The sequence below is a fragment of the Moschus berezovskii genome, chromosome 7 (assembly GCF_049115385.1).
Source record: "Moschus berezovskii isolate FMDL1 chromosome 7, NW_MosBer_1.0, whole genome shotgun sequence".
NCBI lineage: Eukaryota > Metazoa > Chordata > Mammalia > Artiodactyla > Moschidae > Moschus > Moschus berezovskii.
Window position 1 is genome coordinate 37651856 of NC_142466.1, and position 16692 is coordinate 37668547.

Sequence of the window (16692 nt, forward strand, 5' to 3'; positions counted from 1 at the left end):
TGAGATATAATTGACATATAGCACTATCTAAGTTTAAGGTGTATAGCATCATGATTGGACATACATCATAGAGTGATTATCATGGTAGGTTTTGTGAACAGCATCTCACATAGAACAAAATTAAAGAAATAGAGAAAAAATATTTTAGGAGTACAGTTGTAAGAAAAAACTTACTTAGTGTGGACATTAGAAAATAGAATTAAAAATAACCTGAAAATGCATGCCAAAGAAGCAGTCCTTTTCTTGAGATCTATCAGTTGTCTTTTATCCCCCTTTTCATTGTTAGAGATGGAAGATTGAAGGAAACTGACCAAATCCTTGCTATTAATGGACAGGCACTTGATCAGACAATTACACATCAGCAGGCCATCAGCATCCTGCAGAAAGCCAAAGATACTGTCCAGCTGGTTATTGCCAGAGGGTCATTGCCTCAGCTGATCAGCCCCATAGTTTCCCGTTCTCCATCTGCGGCGAGCACAGTTTCAGCTCATTCTAACCCGGTGAGTACATAAGATTTTCAAGGGGAACAGAACATATTTTTCTAATTCTTTAAGGTTTTGCACAGGTTTGCAATTCCTATAGGTTCTTTGTATTTCTTGGGTTTTTGCATTTTTGTTCTTTTTTCCCTTCTGAGCATAGAATATATTTTATGCAATTATGATTAAGTTTCTGGCTTCCAAAAAACTTTTATCTTTTTTTAAGTAGCTTAGTAACTTGAATTCATTCCTAGAAAAAGAAAAAGTCCCTTAAAAAATAGGCTATCTGCAAACAAATAAAATCTTGATTTTACTTTTTAAGTTGTTAGAGTTAGCTATAGTAACTTTAAGAGGTCATTTAATTTGGGGGCTTCCCAGGTGGCTCAGACAGTAAAGAATCCCCCTGCAGTGCAGGAGACTTAGGTTCAATCCCTGGGTCGGGAAGATACACTGGAGAAGGGAATGGCTTCCCAATCCAGTGTTTCTGCCTGGGAAATTCCATGGACAGAGGAGCCTGGCAGGCTATAATCCATAGGGTCGCAAAGAGTTGGACATGACTGAGTGATTAACACTTTCTCACTTAACTTGAAATCTCATGCAGCAAGATTTATGTAGAAGAAATTTTTAACAGCTAACATTTTTTATTCTCTTTTTCTTTGATCATCTTTTTTTAAACTCTTCAAAGGATCTTGCCAATCTGTATCTTTACCTGGTTAAATAGCACCACTAAAATGATGTATTGATAATTTCAAGAATGGTTATATCAACAGTAGTAACAACCTGTTGAAAGAGAATTGTACTAAATAAAAGGGACCCTGTTAAAACTCATTATTATGTTGCACTCATTTAATACTAATCACAAAATAATATTCACAGAAATCTCAACTACAATACAATTTTAGTTTTCAAATTCACATGAGGGCTTTGTTTTCAGGTTCACTGGCAGCATGTGGAAACTATTGAATTGGTCAATGATGGTTCTGGTCTGGGCTTTGGCATTGTAGGAGGAAAAGCAACTGGTGTGATTGTGAAGACCATTCTGCCTGGAGGTGTAGCTGATCAGGTAAGGTATTCTAGCAGGTATTTTATGTTTTATCCAATAATACAGCTTCATCTTGGATATTTCTGTCAAAAAGAAGAGACTTTGGCTTTAGATAAGGTCAGATTCTTTTGTTTTACTGGGCTTGTTTATAAAATGATTTTCTTTGACTTGGGGTGAAAGGCATTTCAGAAGAGACCTTGATTTTCATTTGCAGTTACAGACAGTGATCTTAAGACTTTCAAACCAGAGAGTAAAGCCCAGGTTGTGATTTGATCATTTTAGAGGTAGATACTCTTTATTTATGATTGTAAGTCATTTTTATAAGCCTATTTATCTATTTTATAGTCACAAAGTATTGTGGAAAAAAGAATATTTCATTACTGAGGGGGAAAAACAAGAGTACAGCCTATTTTTTATTACTTAGAATAGTTCATTAAGCCATTGCCATTTATGTTATATAAAGTTGTTGGAATATATGTGAGAAAATTACTAATTGTGACTTATATTTTAATTTGACAAGTTCTGGTGTCTTCTTTGCCTTGATAATAATGTTCTGTGTATGAAGCTATTTGCTTTTGCATGTGTATTTGAACTTACTTAGGAAGTCAGGGTCATCAAATATTGTTCATATTGGTAAATAAAAGGCAAATTTATGGGCAACCTTATCAGTAGAGGTATTGAGAGTAACTCAATAGCATGTGTTATTTCTCACTTTTAAATATTAGCCAGTGTCAAGCAGTATCCAGTGAAATCTCTCTAGTTGACAGACTTGTGATGAATAAGCTTTCCCTTCTGTACAGAGTTGCACTAATACTGTAGGTACTTGCCACATATCGCTTTTAAGTTCAAATTTGAATTTATTAAAATTAAATAATATTACCACCTCAGCTCTTCTATAAGATGAGCTATATTTCAAGTCCCCAACCTTTTTGACACCAGGGACCATTTCGTGGAGGAAAGTTTTTCCACAGACTGGGGTGATGGGGATTTTTTCAGGATGACTCAAGTGCATTACATTTATTGTGCACTTTATTTCTAATCTAATGCTGCTGCTGATATGATAGGAGGTACCGGTTCACAACCTGGAGTTGGGGATCCCTACTCTAGAGCAGTATGTTGCTTGTAGCTGCCATATTGGACATTGCAGAACATTTTAATCACTGAAGAATGTTCCTGTGGACAGTGCTTGTATGGAGGCTTACCAGATCACTGTTCACTTCCCTGGTCTATCTGAATTTACATCTTGCAAAGATCTGCAAGTGAATCCTTTAGGCATATTTATCTTTGAAGTGGCAAGGCAGAAAGTTGTAATATTAACTCAGAAATTTTTTTGTGGTGCACACTATATTTTGAGTAATATATGTTTGTGTAGTGAGTTATACCTCATCTTTCAGTTCAGTTCAGTTGCTCAGTAGTGTCCGACCCTTTGCGGCCCCATGGACTGGAGCACGCCAGGCCTCCCTGTCCATCACCAGCTCCCGGAGTTTACTCAGACTTGTGTCTGTTGAGTCGATGATGCCATCCAACCATCTCAGCCTCTGTTGTCCCCTTCTCCCACTTTCAGTCTTTCCCAGCATCACTGTCTTTTCAGATGAGTCAGTTCTTCACATCAGGTGGCCAAAGTATTGGAGTTTCAGCTTTACCTAGTGGCATTTTCTTTTATTTTTCCTCAAAAAACTCACAGAAAGGCTAGTGCTTTCTTGCATCGAGTGTGTAGAAATAAAATTGAAAAGCTCATATCAATTATTGATTTAAATAATATTTATGAATTTTGGTTACTTATAGCACATTGAATGATGTTAGGATGCTTCGAAAGAGAGTTAACACTATAACACATGTTTAATGTACCAAGAATTCACAGTATGGCTCTTTTTTGTTATTATTCCCATTCTCTCATTTAGAGTTTCTCTGATGAAGTTAGTAATAATAACAACAAGCTGACTAACCAATTCCTTTTTATTCAGCATGGGCGATTATGCAGTGGAGACCATATTCTAAAGATTGGTGATACAGATCTAGCAGGAATGAGCAGTGAGCAGGTAGCCCAAGTCCTCAGACAGTGTGGAAATAGAGTGAAGTTGATGATTGCAAGAGGTGCCATTGAAGAACCAGCAGCACCTACCTCTTTAGGCATCACCCTTTCCTCATCCCCAGCTTCTACGCCAGAAATGCGGGTAAGGACATAAAAAGTTAATGGAAAGGTCATAAACTATAGCACTTGGATGACAGTGATATTCATTTAGAAACTAGATTTATTAATGTTAGTGTATTAGTGCTAAAGAATGAAACAAAATTCAAATGTAGAATGTTTCAGCACTAATAATAGTTTATTGAATAGGAATACTGTCTCACAAATGAAAGATAGATTGATTAACATTTTGCATTTTTCTCTAAGCAGCACTTTTATGAGGATAAATGTTTTGAAGTATGAATAAATTTAAATGAATTATATGCTACTAATACCTAAAATGTTTTATTCTGTATTTTTCTTATTTAGAAGGTCTTCTGTAAGGTGGGTTATAAGTTCTAATCATTCCCTTTCAACAGCTTACTTCTTAGTGTCTTTTGGAGGGCAAGGTGGATGAATAAAACTTACTGAAACATTTCAATATTATTGTTTTAAGGTATGTCATATAATTGTTATAAGATTTGTAATGAGAAGTCACTATTCTTGACCTAGTTATATAAGTTTTTTAGACACAAGTTATGCTTTCAGGGTTGTAACAAAAGCTTTATTCATAGACAGAGCATTCCATTTTTGTTCTTAACTTGATCTGCAAAAAGCTAGAATGTTTCACAATTATCATAATGTAATGTTATCTCAAATAGTTAAAGTCACGCAGTATTATAGATTAAATATCAACAACATGATTTTATCCAGCAGTTTCTTGAATATTTAAGAAAAGAATTATACTCACTTTCTATATATTTTCTAGCAAATTCTAGTTCTGCATTCCTTGCTTGTAGATCTAAAAGCAGGGTTTTTTTTTTTTTTTCTGTTAGAGTTTTTTTCTAAATAGTTGCTACAAATTCCTTTTTTATTATTCTAACCTCCTCTACAAGCCCTTTAAAACTTTATTAGAACACTTGAAATTTCCATGATTCTGTTGTTTTTGTTTGGTTGCTATTTTTTGCAGGGAGAAAAAAGTAAAGAAAGCCTGTTTATGAAAGTATTTAAGTGGCATTCTTTTGTGGTAAACAAAACATTTTATTCAGCAATATATAAATGAATGCAATACCGAAAACCACTTGATGTAATTGAAAGCTTAGAAAAATATCTATTCTGTGCGTATCATCATTTCTGAAGCTTGTGCCCCTTTTAAAACCATTCGATAGTCAAATTGCCACCCTCTAAAATAGCACTTGCATAAGTCTTATTAAAAATAGAAAACACATTTGTTACAATTGAAGCAGATTTCATCCTCTCATTTTCTTGTAATTATCTAAACTTTAAACTTTTGCTAAGTTTGCATAGATAATTATGTGCAATGAAAAATCAAACTTTACTATAAAATTATATCTCATTTAGGTGACTATCAGTGAGATATAGAGTATGCTTAAAGAAAATCAGAAAGCATTGCTGGCTAGCCCCATTATGCCTATCTATTCAAACCATAGCCTTCTTTCTTTTGTGATCTTCCTAGGGTACTTTCTGGAATCTGCTGACACCACACCAGTATATAATACCAGCAGCTTATCGATGACTTACTGCACTAGTCCATTCATGCTTTATTCAGGGAGCCTTGCCCTTTAGTCCAGTATATAATAACAAGTCTACATGTTAGACAATGCTGCTTTCAAATATCATTCCAGGGTGAAGGAAATCAGAATGGAAAGGCAAGCTTTCCTTCTAAAAAGCTTTTCATATTGAAGTTTGAATTTATAAAGCAAATACAAGGATGGTTTTAATTAATATTTGGTACCTTTCACTGGCTTTCAAAATAACCATCAGTCTTATTAATATTTTATCTGGAGGACAGGTTCACCTTCATGATGTTAGAATCAGCTTCCAAGTAAAGACAGAAATAATGGCATGTCTTAAGCAGGCAGTGTGGCCCTTACATTCTAAGAGGGTTTGCATACTGTGCATCTTTTAAGAGCAGGGGCACTGCAACCAGCACCTCTGCATTTGAATTCTTCCTCTATTAGATGGTTCACTGTGAGTCCTTGGAAAAGTTTATGTTCCTCAGTTTCCCTGGATAAAAACTGACAGTAATTGTACTTGCTTCACAGGCTTCTTCTAAGGAGTAAATTAATTGAGATATATCAAATGTCTGTTATATAGAACCTGCTCAATGAATGTTAGCTGGACTTTTTCTTATTCCTGATAGACAGCTGATGCATAGATAAAGTCAATGACAAAGCTAGATTTGAGCTTGTTAATGTGGATTAAAAGCCTGACTTATTTCAGCTCTATTATATCCTCTAACTTCTTCAAAAACGAAGGAGAGCCACTTCTGAAAATAGACTCTGTTAATAAGAAACTAATTTTTTTATGATTTTCACAAAAAACCAATAATATATTTCTCTGAAGAGGATGTTCAGATTTACTCCTGACATTGCTTTAGAGTAAAAATGTGATGCTGAGGCCAGGTTGTCAAGATTGAAGGAGTAATCCCTGACTATAATTCCTTAGCAGAGTTCTATAAGAACTAATTCCATCATACCTTTTCTAAATGAAGAGTGTGGCTTGAAAAAGCTTGTTTTGTTTGTGTGTTTATTTACATGTATTTTTTTACAAATTGTATTTCAGGTTGATGCTTCAACTCAGAAAAGTGAAGAAAGTGAGACATTTGACGTAGAACTCACTAAAAATGTCCAAGGATTAGGAATTACCATTGCTGGATATATTGGAGATAAAAAATTAGGTAGTTTTTAAACATTAATATTATATTTCTTTTATCTTGGCAGTTACCTCTAATGTCTTTGTCTTATGAAATACTGAATCAACATAATATATTTTCATGTGTCTGATGATATATTTTCATGATAAACTAATGGAAATCTTCCTTTGGAGTAGTGTAGGTGCCTGTGATATTTTATTTCACATAAACAAAACCATTGTCTTTCTCTGTAGCTGAGTTTCTACTAGTGATTTTTTGTGTGTGTGGTTTGTTGGTTTACAACTACTCAGAATTAGGACTTTATTTTTAGGAGAGTGGAGGATGGGTATTCTTTGAGTGTACTTTGTAAATAGTAAAACAAAACAAACTTGTTTCTAATCTTAGAACCTTCAGGGATCTTTGTTAAGAGCATTACAAAGAGCAGTGCTGTGGAACATGATGGAAGAATCCAAATTGGAGACCAAATTATAGCAGTAAGTAACACATTTAATGACAGCTTAATTTTCATGGTTGAGAGATGCATTCTCCTGGTTTACACCTTTTTGAGAGCTATAGGTAGCTCTGTACTAATTTAACCTTACTTTTGTGATTTGGGGTGTCATCAGTATTACTTATTATATTATTAGGTGGAAATCAGAGCATTAGATAGAAGGTTTATTGATGTCATTTCTGAAAGTGGGACTCTTTCTTGAATAGCTTCTGATAGATCTGATTTCTGTTTTTAATGAGTTTGGTACATTAATAATCTTTCTTATATTTTAGCTGCAGATACTTTGAAGATAAAGACCATACATTATAACTTTTAGTGTATTTGAACCTGAATTTGAGTTGTGTGCATTTTTTAATATCAGCAGAATGACAGTATTTTTGTTGGCACCATGACCAAGACTCCTTTAACTGTAAGAGTATAAAGGATAAAAGAAATAAAGCCAGACCCTCTAAGTTAGATCAAGGCAGCATTGTTTTCCTAGTAACATTAAGTATGTTTGACCGTATAGCTGTTCAAGGTAGTGTAAAAACAATCCAGTTTTCAGTTCTGTGTTCAGTTGTGAACTGACCTACCCTAACTACTTTTCAGAACGTGAATCCAAGAAACCCTGCATCAAGGGCTTTCTGGTTAAATAAGTTTAGGAAAAGCTTCCTCAGGTACAGTTTCTTAGGGATTCACAGTACACACTGAAAAATAAAAAACTGGGAAGTTTTCCAATAAAGAATCTTGTTTAACTCTTCTATTTCAGAGGTTCCTAAACTTTTGTAATCATGAGTTCTTTCTTCCCCCAAACATACATTAATATTCTCTGTAGTAGATTTGGGGAATGCAGATGCTGATTGCAGCCATGAAATTAAAAGACGCTTGCTCCTTGGAAGGAAAGTTATGACCAACCTTGATAGTATATTAAGAAGCAGAGACATTACTTTGCCAACCAAGGTCCGTCTAGTCAAGGCAATGGTTTTTCCCGTGGTCATGTATGGATGTGAGAGTTGGACTGTGAAGAAAGCTGATCGCCGAAGAATCGATGCTTTTGAACTGTGGTGTTGGAGAAGACTCTTGAGAGTCCCTTATACTGCAAGGAGATGCAACCAGTCCATTCTAAAGGAGATCAATCCTGGATGTTCATTGGAGGGACTGATGCTGAAGCTGAAACTGCAATACTTTGGCCACCTCATGCGGCGAGTTGACTCACTGGAAAAGACTCTGATGCTGGGAAAGGTTGGGGGCGGGAGGAGAAGGGGACGACGGAGAATGAGATGGCTGGATGGCATCACCGACTCTGTGGCCGTGAGTTTGAGTGAACTCCGGGAGTTGGTGATGGACAGGGAGGCCTGGTGTGCTGTGATTCATGGGGTCGCGGAGAGTCGGACACGACTGAGTGACTGAACTGAACTGAACTGATTTATCTTAATATGCATTTGTTTATACTTTAATGAAATCTCAATTTTCCCCTTGAGATCTTAATAATAGTAAGAAAATAGAATTTTAGGATAGAGGAGTCTTGTTCACTGCAGCATTATTCACAAAAGCTAAGGTGAGTAAGTGACCCAGAGTTCCATCTGCAGATAAATGGATAAAAATGTGTTATATACATACAGTAGAATATTATTTAGTCTTATAAAGAAGAAATTTCTGTTCCATCCTACAACGTGGATAAACCTTGAGAGCATTATGCTGAGTGAAATAAGCCAGGCCCCAAAAGACAAATACTGTGCTTCCACTTGTGTGCAGTATCAGAAGTAGTCATGCTTATGGAAACAGAAAGTAGAACAGTTATTGTGAGGGGCGGGGTGGAGGAGGAGACGGGGAGCTGTTGTTCAATCTGTTTATTAAAGTTTCAGTTTGCAAGATGAAAATGTTCCAGAAACATGTGACAACCTGAATATACTTAGCTCTAGATCGATCCTGGGTGTTCATTGGAAGCACTGATGCTAAAGCTGAAACTGCAATACTTTGGCCACCTCATGCGACGAGTTGACTCACTGGAAAAGACTCTGATGCTGGGAAGGATTGGGGGCGGGAGGAGAAGGGGACGACCGAGAATGAGATGGTTGGATGGCATCACCGACTCTGTGGACATGAGTTTGAGTGAACTCCGGGAGTTGGTGATGGACAGGGAGGCCTGGTGTGCTGTGATTCATGGGGTCGCGGAGAGTCGGACACGACTGAGTGACTGAACTGGACTGAACTGAACTGAACTATACACATAAAGATGGGTAGGGTGGTAAATTTTATGTTTTTCTGTACAGCCTTGACGTACTCCTTTTCCTATTTGGAACCAGTCTTTAGTTCCATGTCCTGTTCTAATGGTTGCTTCCTGACCTACATACAGGTTTCTCAAGAGGCAGGTCAGGTGGTCTGGGATTCCCATCTCTTTCAGAATTTTCCACAGTTTATTGTGATCCACACAGTCAAAGGCTTTGGCATAGTCAATGAAGCAGAAATAGATGGTTTTCTGGAACTCTCTTGCTTTCTCCATGATCCAGCAGATGTTGGCAATTTGATCTCTGGTGACTACTAAAAGATAGAGATGTCCTTTATCTGTATGTGCCCTTTGCTTCTACATTGCAACTCTCTGACTTTGCTTCATCTTAGTTCTGTAAAACTCCTAACAACACCTGTTCGCCTCTTGAAATCTGCTCTAAAGATCAAGTTGTGCATGTCAGGTAAGCTGACCATATTCTGTAAAAGAGCTTTCCTGTTGTATCTCTGTTTTAACATACAGTGAAAATTAGCTACTTTTTTTTTTTTTTATTTTGGAGGAAAGAGAGTAGAGAGTGAATATAATATAAACATACTCTAAATCTATATCTGATAAAGAATTAAAACTTGAATACATACCTAATTGGCCCCCCAGGCTATATATTTTAATCCAATAGAATGCTTTCTTAAAAATCAACATTCTTGAGCTAAAACTCAGGAGAACATACAATTTACTCATTTAAAGTATATGATTCAGAAACTTAGTATGTTTATGTTGTGCCTTCATGATCACAATGAATTTTTGAACAGTTTCATTACCTTTAAAAGAAATCCTGTCCCATTAGGAGTTAGTTAGATCCCTAGTTGTTAGATCCTCCCTGCCCTGAACAACTACCAACCTACTTTCTGTCTTTTTAGCCTATTCTGGGCACTTCATGTGAATAGAATCATTCAATAAGTGGTGCTTTGTGGTGTGCTTCTTTTGCTTCAGTTCAGTTCAGTCGCTCAGTCGTGTCCGACTCTCCGCGACCCCATGAATCACAGCACGCCAGGCCTCCCTGTCCATCACCAACTCCCGGAGTACACTCAAACTCATGTCCACAGAGTCGGTGATGCCATCCAGCCATCTCATTCTCCGTCGTCCCCTTCTCCTCCCGCCCCCAACCTTTCCCAGCATCAGAGTCTTTTCCAGTGAGTCAACTCGTCTCATGAGGTGGCCAAAGTATTGGAGTTTCAGCTTTAGCATAAGTCCCTCCAATGAACATCCAGGATTGATCTCCTTTAGAATGGACTGGTTGGATCTCCTTGCAGTATAAGGGACTCTCAAGAGTCTTCTCCAACACCACAGTTCAAAAGCATCGATTCTTCGGCGATCAGCCTTCTTCACAGTCCAACTCTCACATCCATACATGACCACAGGAAAAACCATTGCCTTGACTAGACGGACCTTGGTCGGCAAAGTAATGTCTCTGCTTTTTAATATACTATCAAGGTTGGTCATAACTTTCCTTCCAAGGAGCAAGCGTCTTTTAATTTCATGGCTGCAATCAGCATCTGCAGTGATTTTGGAGCCCAAAAAAACAAAGTCTGACACTGTTTCCACTGTTTTTCCATCTATTTCCCATGAAGTGATGGGACCAGATGCCATGATCTTTGTTTTCTGAATGTTGAGCTTCAAGCCAACCTTTTCACTCTCCTCTTTCACTTTCATCAAGAGGCTTTTGAGTTCCTCTTCACTTTCTGCCATAAGGGTAGTGTCATCTGCATATCTGAGGTTATTGATATTTCTCCCAGCAATCTTGATTCCAGCTTGTGCTTCTTCCAGCCCAGCGTTCCTCATGATGTACTCTGCATATAAGTTAAATAAGCAAGGTGACAATATACAACCTTGACGCACTCCTTTTCCTATTTGGAACCAGTCTGTTGTTCCATGACCGGTTCTAACTGTTGCTTCCTGACCTGCATACAGGTTTCTCAAGAGGCAGGTCAGGTGGTCTGGGATTCCCATCTCTTTCAGAATGTTCCACAGTTTATTGTGATCCACACAGTCAAAGGCTTTGGCATAGTCAATGAAGCAGAAATAGATGTTTTTCTGAAACTCTCTTGCTTTCTCCATGATCCAGTGGATGTTGGCAATTTGATCTCTGGTGCCTCTGCCTTTTCTAAAACCTGCTTGAACATCTGGGAGTTCACGGTTTACATACTGCTGAAGCCTGGCTTGGAGAATTTTGAGCATGACTTTACTAGCGTGTGAGATGAGTGCAATTGTGCGGTAGTTTGAGCATTCTTTGGCATTGCCTTTCTTTGGGATTGGAATGAAGACTGACCTCTTCCAGTCCTGTGGCCACTGCTGAGTTTTCCAAATCTGCTGGCATATTGAGTGCAGCACTTTCACAGCATCATCTTTCAAGACTTGAAATAGCTCAACTGGAATTCCATCACCACCACTAGCTTTGTTCGTAGTGATGCTTTCTAAGGCCCACTTGACTTCACATTCCAAGATGTCTGGCTCTAGGTCAGTGATCACATTATCGTGACTATCTTGGTCGTGAAGATCTTTTTTGTACAGTTCTTCTGTGTATTCCTGCCACCTCTTCTTAATATCTTCTGCTTCTGTTAGGTCCATACCATTTCTGTCCTTTATCGAGCCCATCTTTGCATGAATAGTTCCCTTGGAATCTCTAATTTTCTTGAAGAGGTCTCTTGTTTTTCCTATTCTGTTGTTTTCCTCTATTTCTTTGCATTGATCACTGAGGAAGGCTTTCTTATCTCTCCTTGCTATTCTTTGGAACTCTGCATTCAGATGCTTATATCTTTCCTTTTCTCCTTTGCTTTTCGCCTCTCTTCTTTTTACAGCTATTTGTAAGGCCTCCTCAGACAGCCATTTAGCTCTTTTGCATTTCTTTTCCATGGGGATGGTCTTGGTCCCTGTCTCCTGTACAATGTCACGAACCTCCGTCCAGAGTTCATCAGGCACTCTATCAATCAGATCTAGTCCCTTAAATCTATTTCTCACTTCCACTGCATAATCATAAGGGATTTGATTGAGGTCATATCTGAATGGTCTAGTGGTTTTCCCTACTTTCTTCAATTTAAGTCTGAACTTCGCAATAAGGAGTTCATGATCTGAGCCACAGTCAGCTCCTGGTCTTGTTTTCGCTAACTGTATACAGCTTCTCCATCTTTGGTTGCAAAGAATATAATCAATCTGATTTCGGTGTTGACCATCTGGTGATGTCCATGTGTAGAGTCTTCTCTTGTGTTGTTGGAAGAGGGTGTTTGCTATGACCAGTGCATTCTCTTGACAAAACTCTATTAGCCTTTGCCCTGCTTCATTCCGTGCTCCAAGGCCAAATTTGCCTGTTACTCCAGGTGTTTCTTGACTTCCTACTTTTGCATTCCAGTCCCCTATAATGAAAAGGACATCTTTTTTGGGTGTTAGTTCTAAAAGGTCTTGTAGGTCTTCATAGAACCGATTAACTTCGGCTTTTTCAGCATTACTGGTTGGGGCATAGGCCTGGATTACTGTAATATTGAATGGTTTGCCTTGGAAACGAACAGAAATCATCCTGTCATTTTTAAGATTGCATCCAAGTACTGCATTTCGGACTCTTTTGTTTACCATGATGGCTACTCCATTTCTTCTAAGGGATTCCTGCCCACAGTAGTAGATATAATGGTCATCCGAGTTAAATTCACCCATTCCAGTCCATTTTAGTTCACTGATTCCTAGAATGTCGACATTCACTCTTGCCATCTCCTGTTTGACCACTTCCAATTTGCCTTGGTTCATGGACCTAACATTCCAGGTTCCTATGCAATATTGCTCTTTACAGCACCGGACCTTGTTTCTATCATTGGTCACATCCACAACTGGGTATTGGTTTTGCTTTTGCTCCATCCCTTTATTCCTTCTATAGTTATTTCTCCACTGAGCTCCAGTAGCATACTGGGCACCTACCGACCTGGGGAATTCCTCATTCAGTATCCTATCATTTTGCCCTTTGTTACTGTTCATGGGGTTCTCAAGGCAAGTATACTGAAGTGGTTTGCCATTCCCTTCTCCAGAGGACCACAGTCGGCTGTGGTCCATGTGATTAGATCAGCTAGTTTCCTGTGATTATGATTTCAGTTTGTCTGCCCTCTGGTGCCCCCTAGCAATACCTACCGTCTTATTTCGGTTTCTCTTACCTTGGTCGTGGAAAATCTCTTCACAGCCGCTCCAGCAAAGTGCAGCTGCTGTACCTTACCTTGGACGAGGGGTATCTCCTCAAGGCCCCCCCTCCTGACCTTGAACGCGGAGTAGCTCCTCTCGGCCCTCCTGCGCCCGCGCAGCCACCGCCTGTTGGACGTGGGGTAGCTCCTCTCGGCCGCCGGCCCTGGCCTCAGGCGTGGGGTAGCTCCTCACGGCCGCACCTCTTTGCGTGGCTCGTTGCGCCCGGGCCGGCGTCTCTCGCGTCGCGTCTGCGCCGCCGGGGCCGGCGTCTCTCGCGTTCTTTTGCTTAGCATAATGTTTTCAAGTAGGTTTGAACAAGGTCCATCCATGTGTAGCATCATCAGTTCTGAGTTTCTTTTCTTAGATGAATAATATTCTATTGTATTAACACACCATGTTTTATTTATCCATTCATCAGTTGATGGACATTTGAGTTGTTTCTACTTTTTGACTATTATGGACAATGCCACTATAAACATTCATGTATAGATTTTGTGTGGATATATGTTTTCATTTCTCCTGAGTGTATACTTGGGAGTATAATTGCTGGATCATATACCTCTATATTTAGCCATTTAGTGAGAAGCAGGATTCCTTTACCTACAATATTGAGATAAAGAAACTTCCCTTGTATGATTTTTAAGAAAACAAAATGAGTTATTTATTTAAAATACATAGTATACTTGGTACATAAGTATGGTTTAATTAATTAAGCAGATATTTATTGAGGGTCTGAAATGATTATACATGTAAGTCTTACAAAAGCTTCCCTTCAAATTTGTAATTATTTGCATTGATTTATAACTGGAACCTCATATAATTTTGCTTGGGCAAGATCAGTGCTGAAGGATATTGTTGATTCAAAAGTGGAAGCACCTTTTTTTCTGAAGTATTTTCTTGCTTTCAGTCAAGTCACTGTCTTTGCTCTCATCAGTATTATGATTTTTTTATATTTTAGCAACATTCTCTTACTTCAAAATTAGAAGCACCTTGATTTTTAAGAACTATCATGCAGTGCTTTGATCATACGTTAATTTTGTGTCAGATGCCATCATTTTGTTGTCTTTTGAGAGATGGGTAGGAAAGTTCTTCACACGGGTTGTTTTTCACGAGTGCTATCTTTCATTTTATTTTTTTCAATTTTGTCTTGGCAGCAGCTATTTTGAACTATAATGTTTTTATTTTTTAATTATTGAAGTGATGAGAGGATTAAGAAATTATTTCCTATTAAGGATGTATTATTTTAAAAATTAAAGTCTTTTGTTATAAGATTCCTGTTGTATGAATTATGCTCTCTTAACCCCTAGGGTTTCAGTGCAGGTATTACAGGGGCAGGGAATAGAGCAAATGAGACTTTTTCTTTACTACAAAAGAATTAATTTAATAAGGGGACTCTATTTTGTAAAGTCGACCAAACTTGTTATTAGATAAAGTCATACATTCATTTTTTTAGATTGGTATACAGATATCTTTGATAAAAGCAGTATAGAATTATGTATCTGATTTTAAAAAATGTTATACAGAAAATGTATCATGAAAAGAAACTATGGAAAGGTATCAGATGTTGCCTTTGCTATTCTGTGACTTTGTTAATAATCTCAATTTCCCTTTTTGTATATGTGTATAATTATAGGCCGTGTTGGAGGAGGGCTTGGCCAGCTAGATTGAGTGTACTGAGGAGCTGGCTTTTCCATTTGTTCTAACTAGGATTTCTCCCCTATAATTATTCATAGCAATATCTACACTGCACTGCCATCTCCTCAAGATGGCACCCAGACAGTTCACTGTTACTGTACCTCGTTCTACAGCACTTTTGTCTCTGCGACAGTTGGGTCTCTTATTGTGATAATGAGGGACCAGAGCTGGCCTGAGCCCTCATTCGGATTTCAGTGCCTTGTACCATGTGTATGATGTGTGTGATTATGTTGACCAGAAAGTGCTTCCATAATGCTTGGGGTGTTTATGTTTACTAATCACTTCTTCATTTTATTAATAATAGTACCTCTTGAAATCTGCTATTAGATCAAATATTAATAAAAGTTTCTGAGTAACTTTTCAGTACAAAGCACCATGCACTGTAATTTTGGAAAAGTAGGTACCATTATTCTCACATTACAGATGAAGATACTGAGAAATTTTGAACCAAAGTTTAGGATTAAAGTCTTAATTATTCCATTATAGCAATTTCTTCTGTGCTAGTACCTACCATCTGTGAGATTTGAATAAGGAATATATTTTTAAATTCAGGTCATCAGGTTTTGGGGGGAAAAAAGGAAACATGTTTTTTCTTTACATAATGAACTTTTTTGCTATTTAGTAGACAATATCATATACATTTGATTTTTCTTAAACCACATATTTAAAGAATTGAACTGTAAAAATCTATTGCACATGAAAACTTGCAGCCTAAGTTATGTGCATTTTACGAATTTTTATGGCACCTCAAAGTTGAGATTTTTGTGAGATTTTTCTCTATTGCTACCCTGAGAATAAATCACATGTTTATTTCTTTTAGATTAATTTTTGTCTTTGAGGTCTAAAGAACATTAAATTTGAACATGGCTTAAAAAGCTCTTCTAATAGAAACCACTCTTAATACTTTATGATTTAACATTTCAGAAAATTTCCATGTGTCTGTACTTAGGATTGTATTAGTTTATACCTTTTAATTATTTATTTAATTTAGAAATATACCTGGTACGTATAGTTATATCAGAACATATGGATCTATCATGATATACTTAAGCACCTCTTATTCATGGAGAGGTATATTGTTTATAGTGGTTTGCTATTTTAAACAACTGTGTTACATACCATTTTGTATATCTTTTGTGGACCAAGACTTAAAACATTTAAGTTTGCTGTAATAGTATTATTTAGATTTGAATTTTACTTATTGGTCAGCACTAAACATTGTATGCCACATTTTTCTCACTTGGAGTTTTAAATCTGATTAATTGCTCGAGTGCTTTTTGAGTAAATTTCACAGGAAGAGAATGTGTTGGTAGACTTTCAGAAGCTTTTCTCTCTGGGAACTTCTTATGTTGCCTTTGCACACTTGGACACTTTGGCTGGCAGTAACATAGACCGCGTAAAGAAGACTTGGGGGGATAGTCTTAAACAGCCTTTTAAAATTTGTCTTTAGATGTCTCTTTTATCTTCTATAGGAAAAGGTCTTCCTTTTCCCCTGAAAGAAATCTTGGTCAAATTATTATTCTCAGAGAGTAAAATATCCTATGACCAATCAGGATCACCAAATACAGCTCCAATTTAGTAATTAAAGATTTCCCATCCTAAATGATATTCTGATCTCAGCCCCCACCCTGGCCTAGCAGAAGCCTACCATGAACTAGTAGAGATGGTGTACTCCTAGTCTTGTCTTCCATACCAAGCTTTTCTTTTCCTCCCTCCCCTTCTTG

General features: G+C 37.5%; 1 protein-coding gene across 10 annotated transcripts in view; it reads left to right on the plus strand.

Annotated features, from left to right (window-relative positions):
- The window catches only part of MPDZ (multiple PDZ domain crumbs cell polarity complex component), a 186153-nt gene that overhangs the window by 57507 nt on the left and 111954 nt on the right, over positions 1 to 16692 (plus strand). For all 10 annotated transcript variants that reach the window (XM_088837899.1, XM_055428220.2, XM_055428223.2 and 7 more), the window contains exons 6-10: positions 287 to 500; positions 1411 to 1539; positions 3483 to 3692; positions 6272 to 6386; positions 6747 to 6835. In XM_088837899.1, the coding sequence (XP_088694025.1) occupies positions 287 to 500; positions 1411 to 1539; positions 3483 to 3692; positions 6272 to 6386; positions 6747 to 6835 (757 nt within the window). The remainder of the gene's footprint in view (positions 1 to 286; positions 501 to 1410; positions 1540 to 3482; positions 3693 to 6271; positions 6387 to 6746; positions 6836 to 16692) is intronic.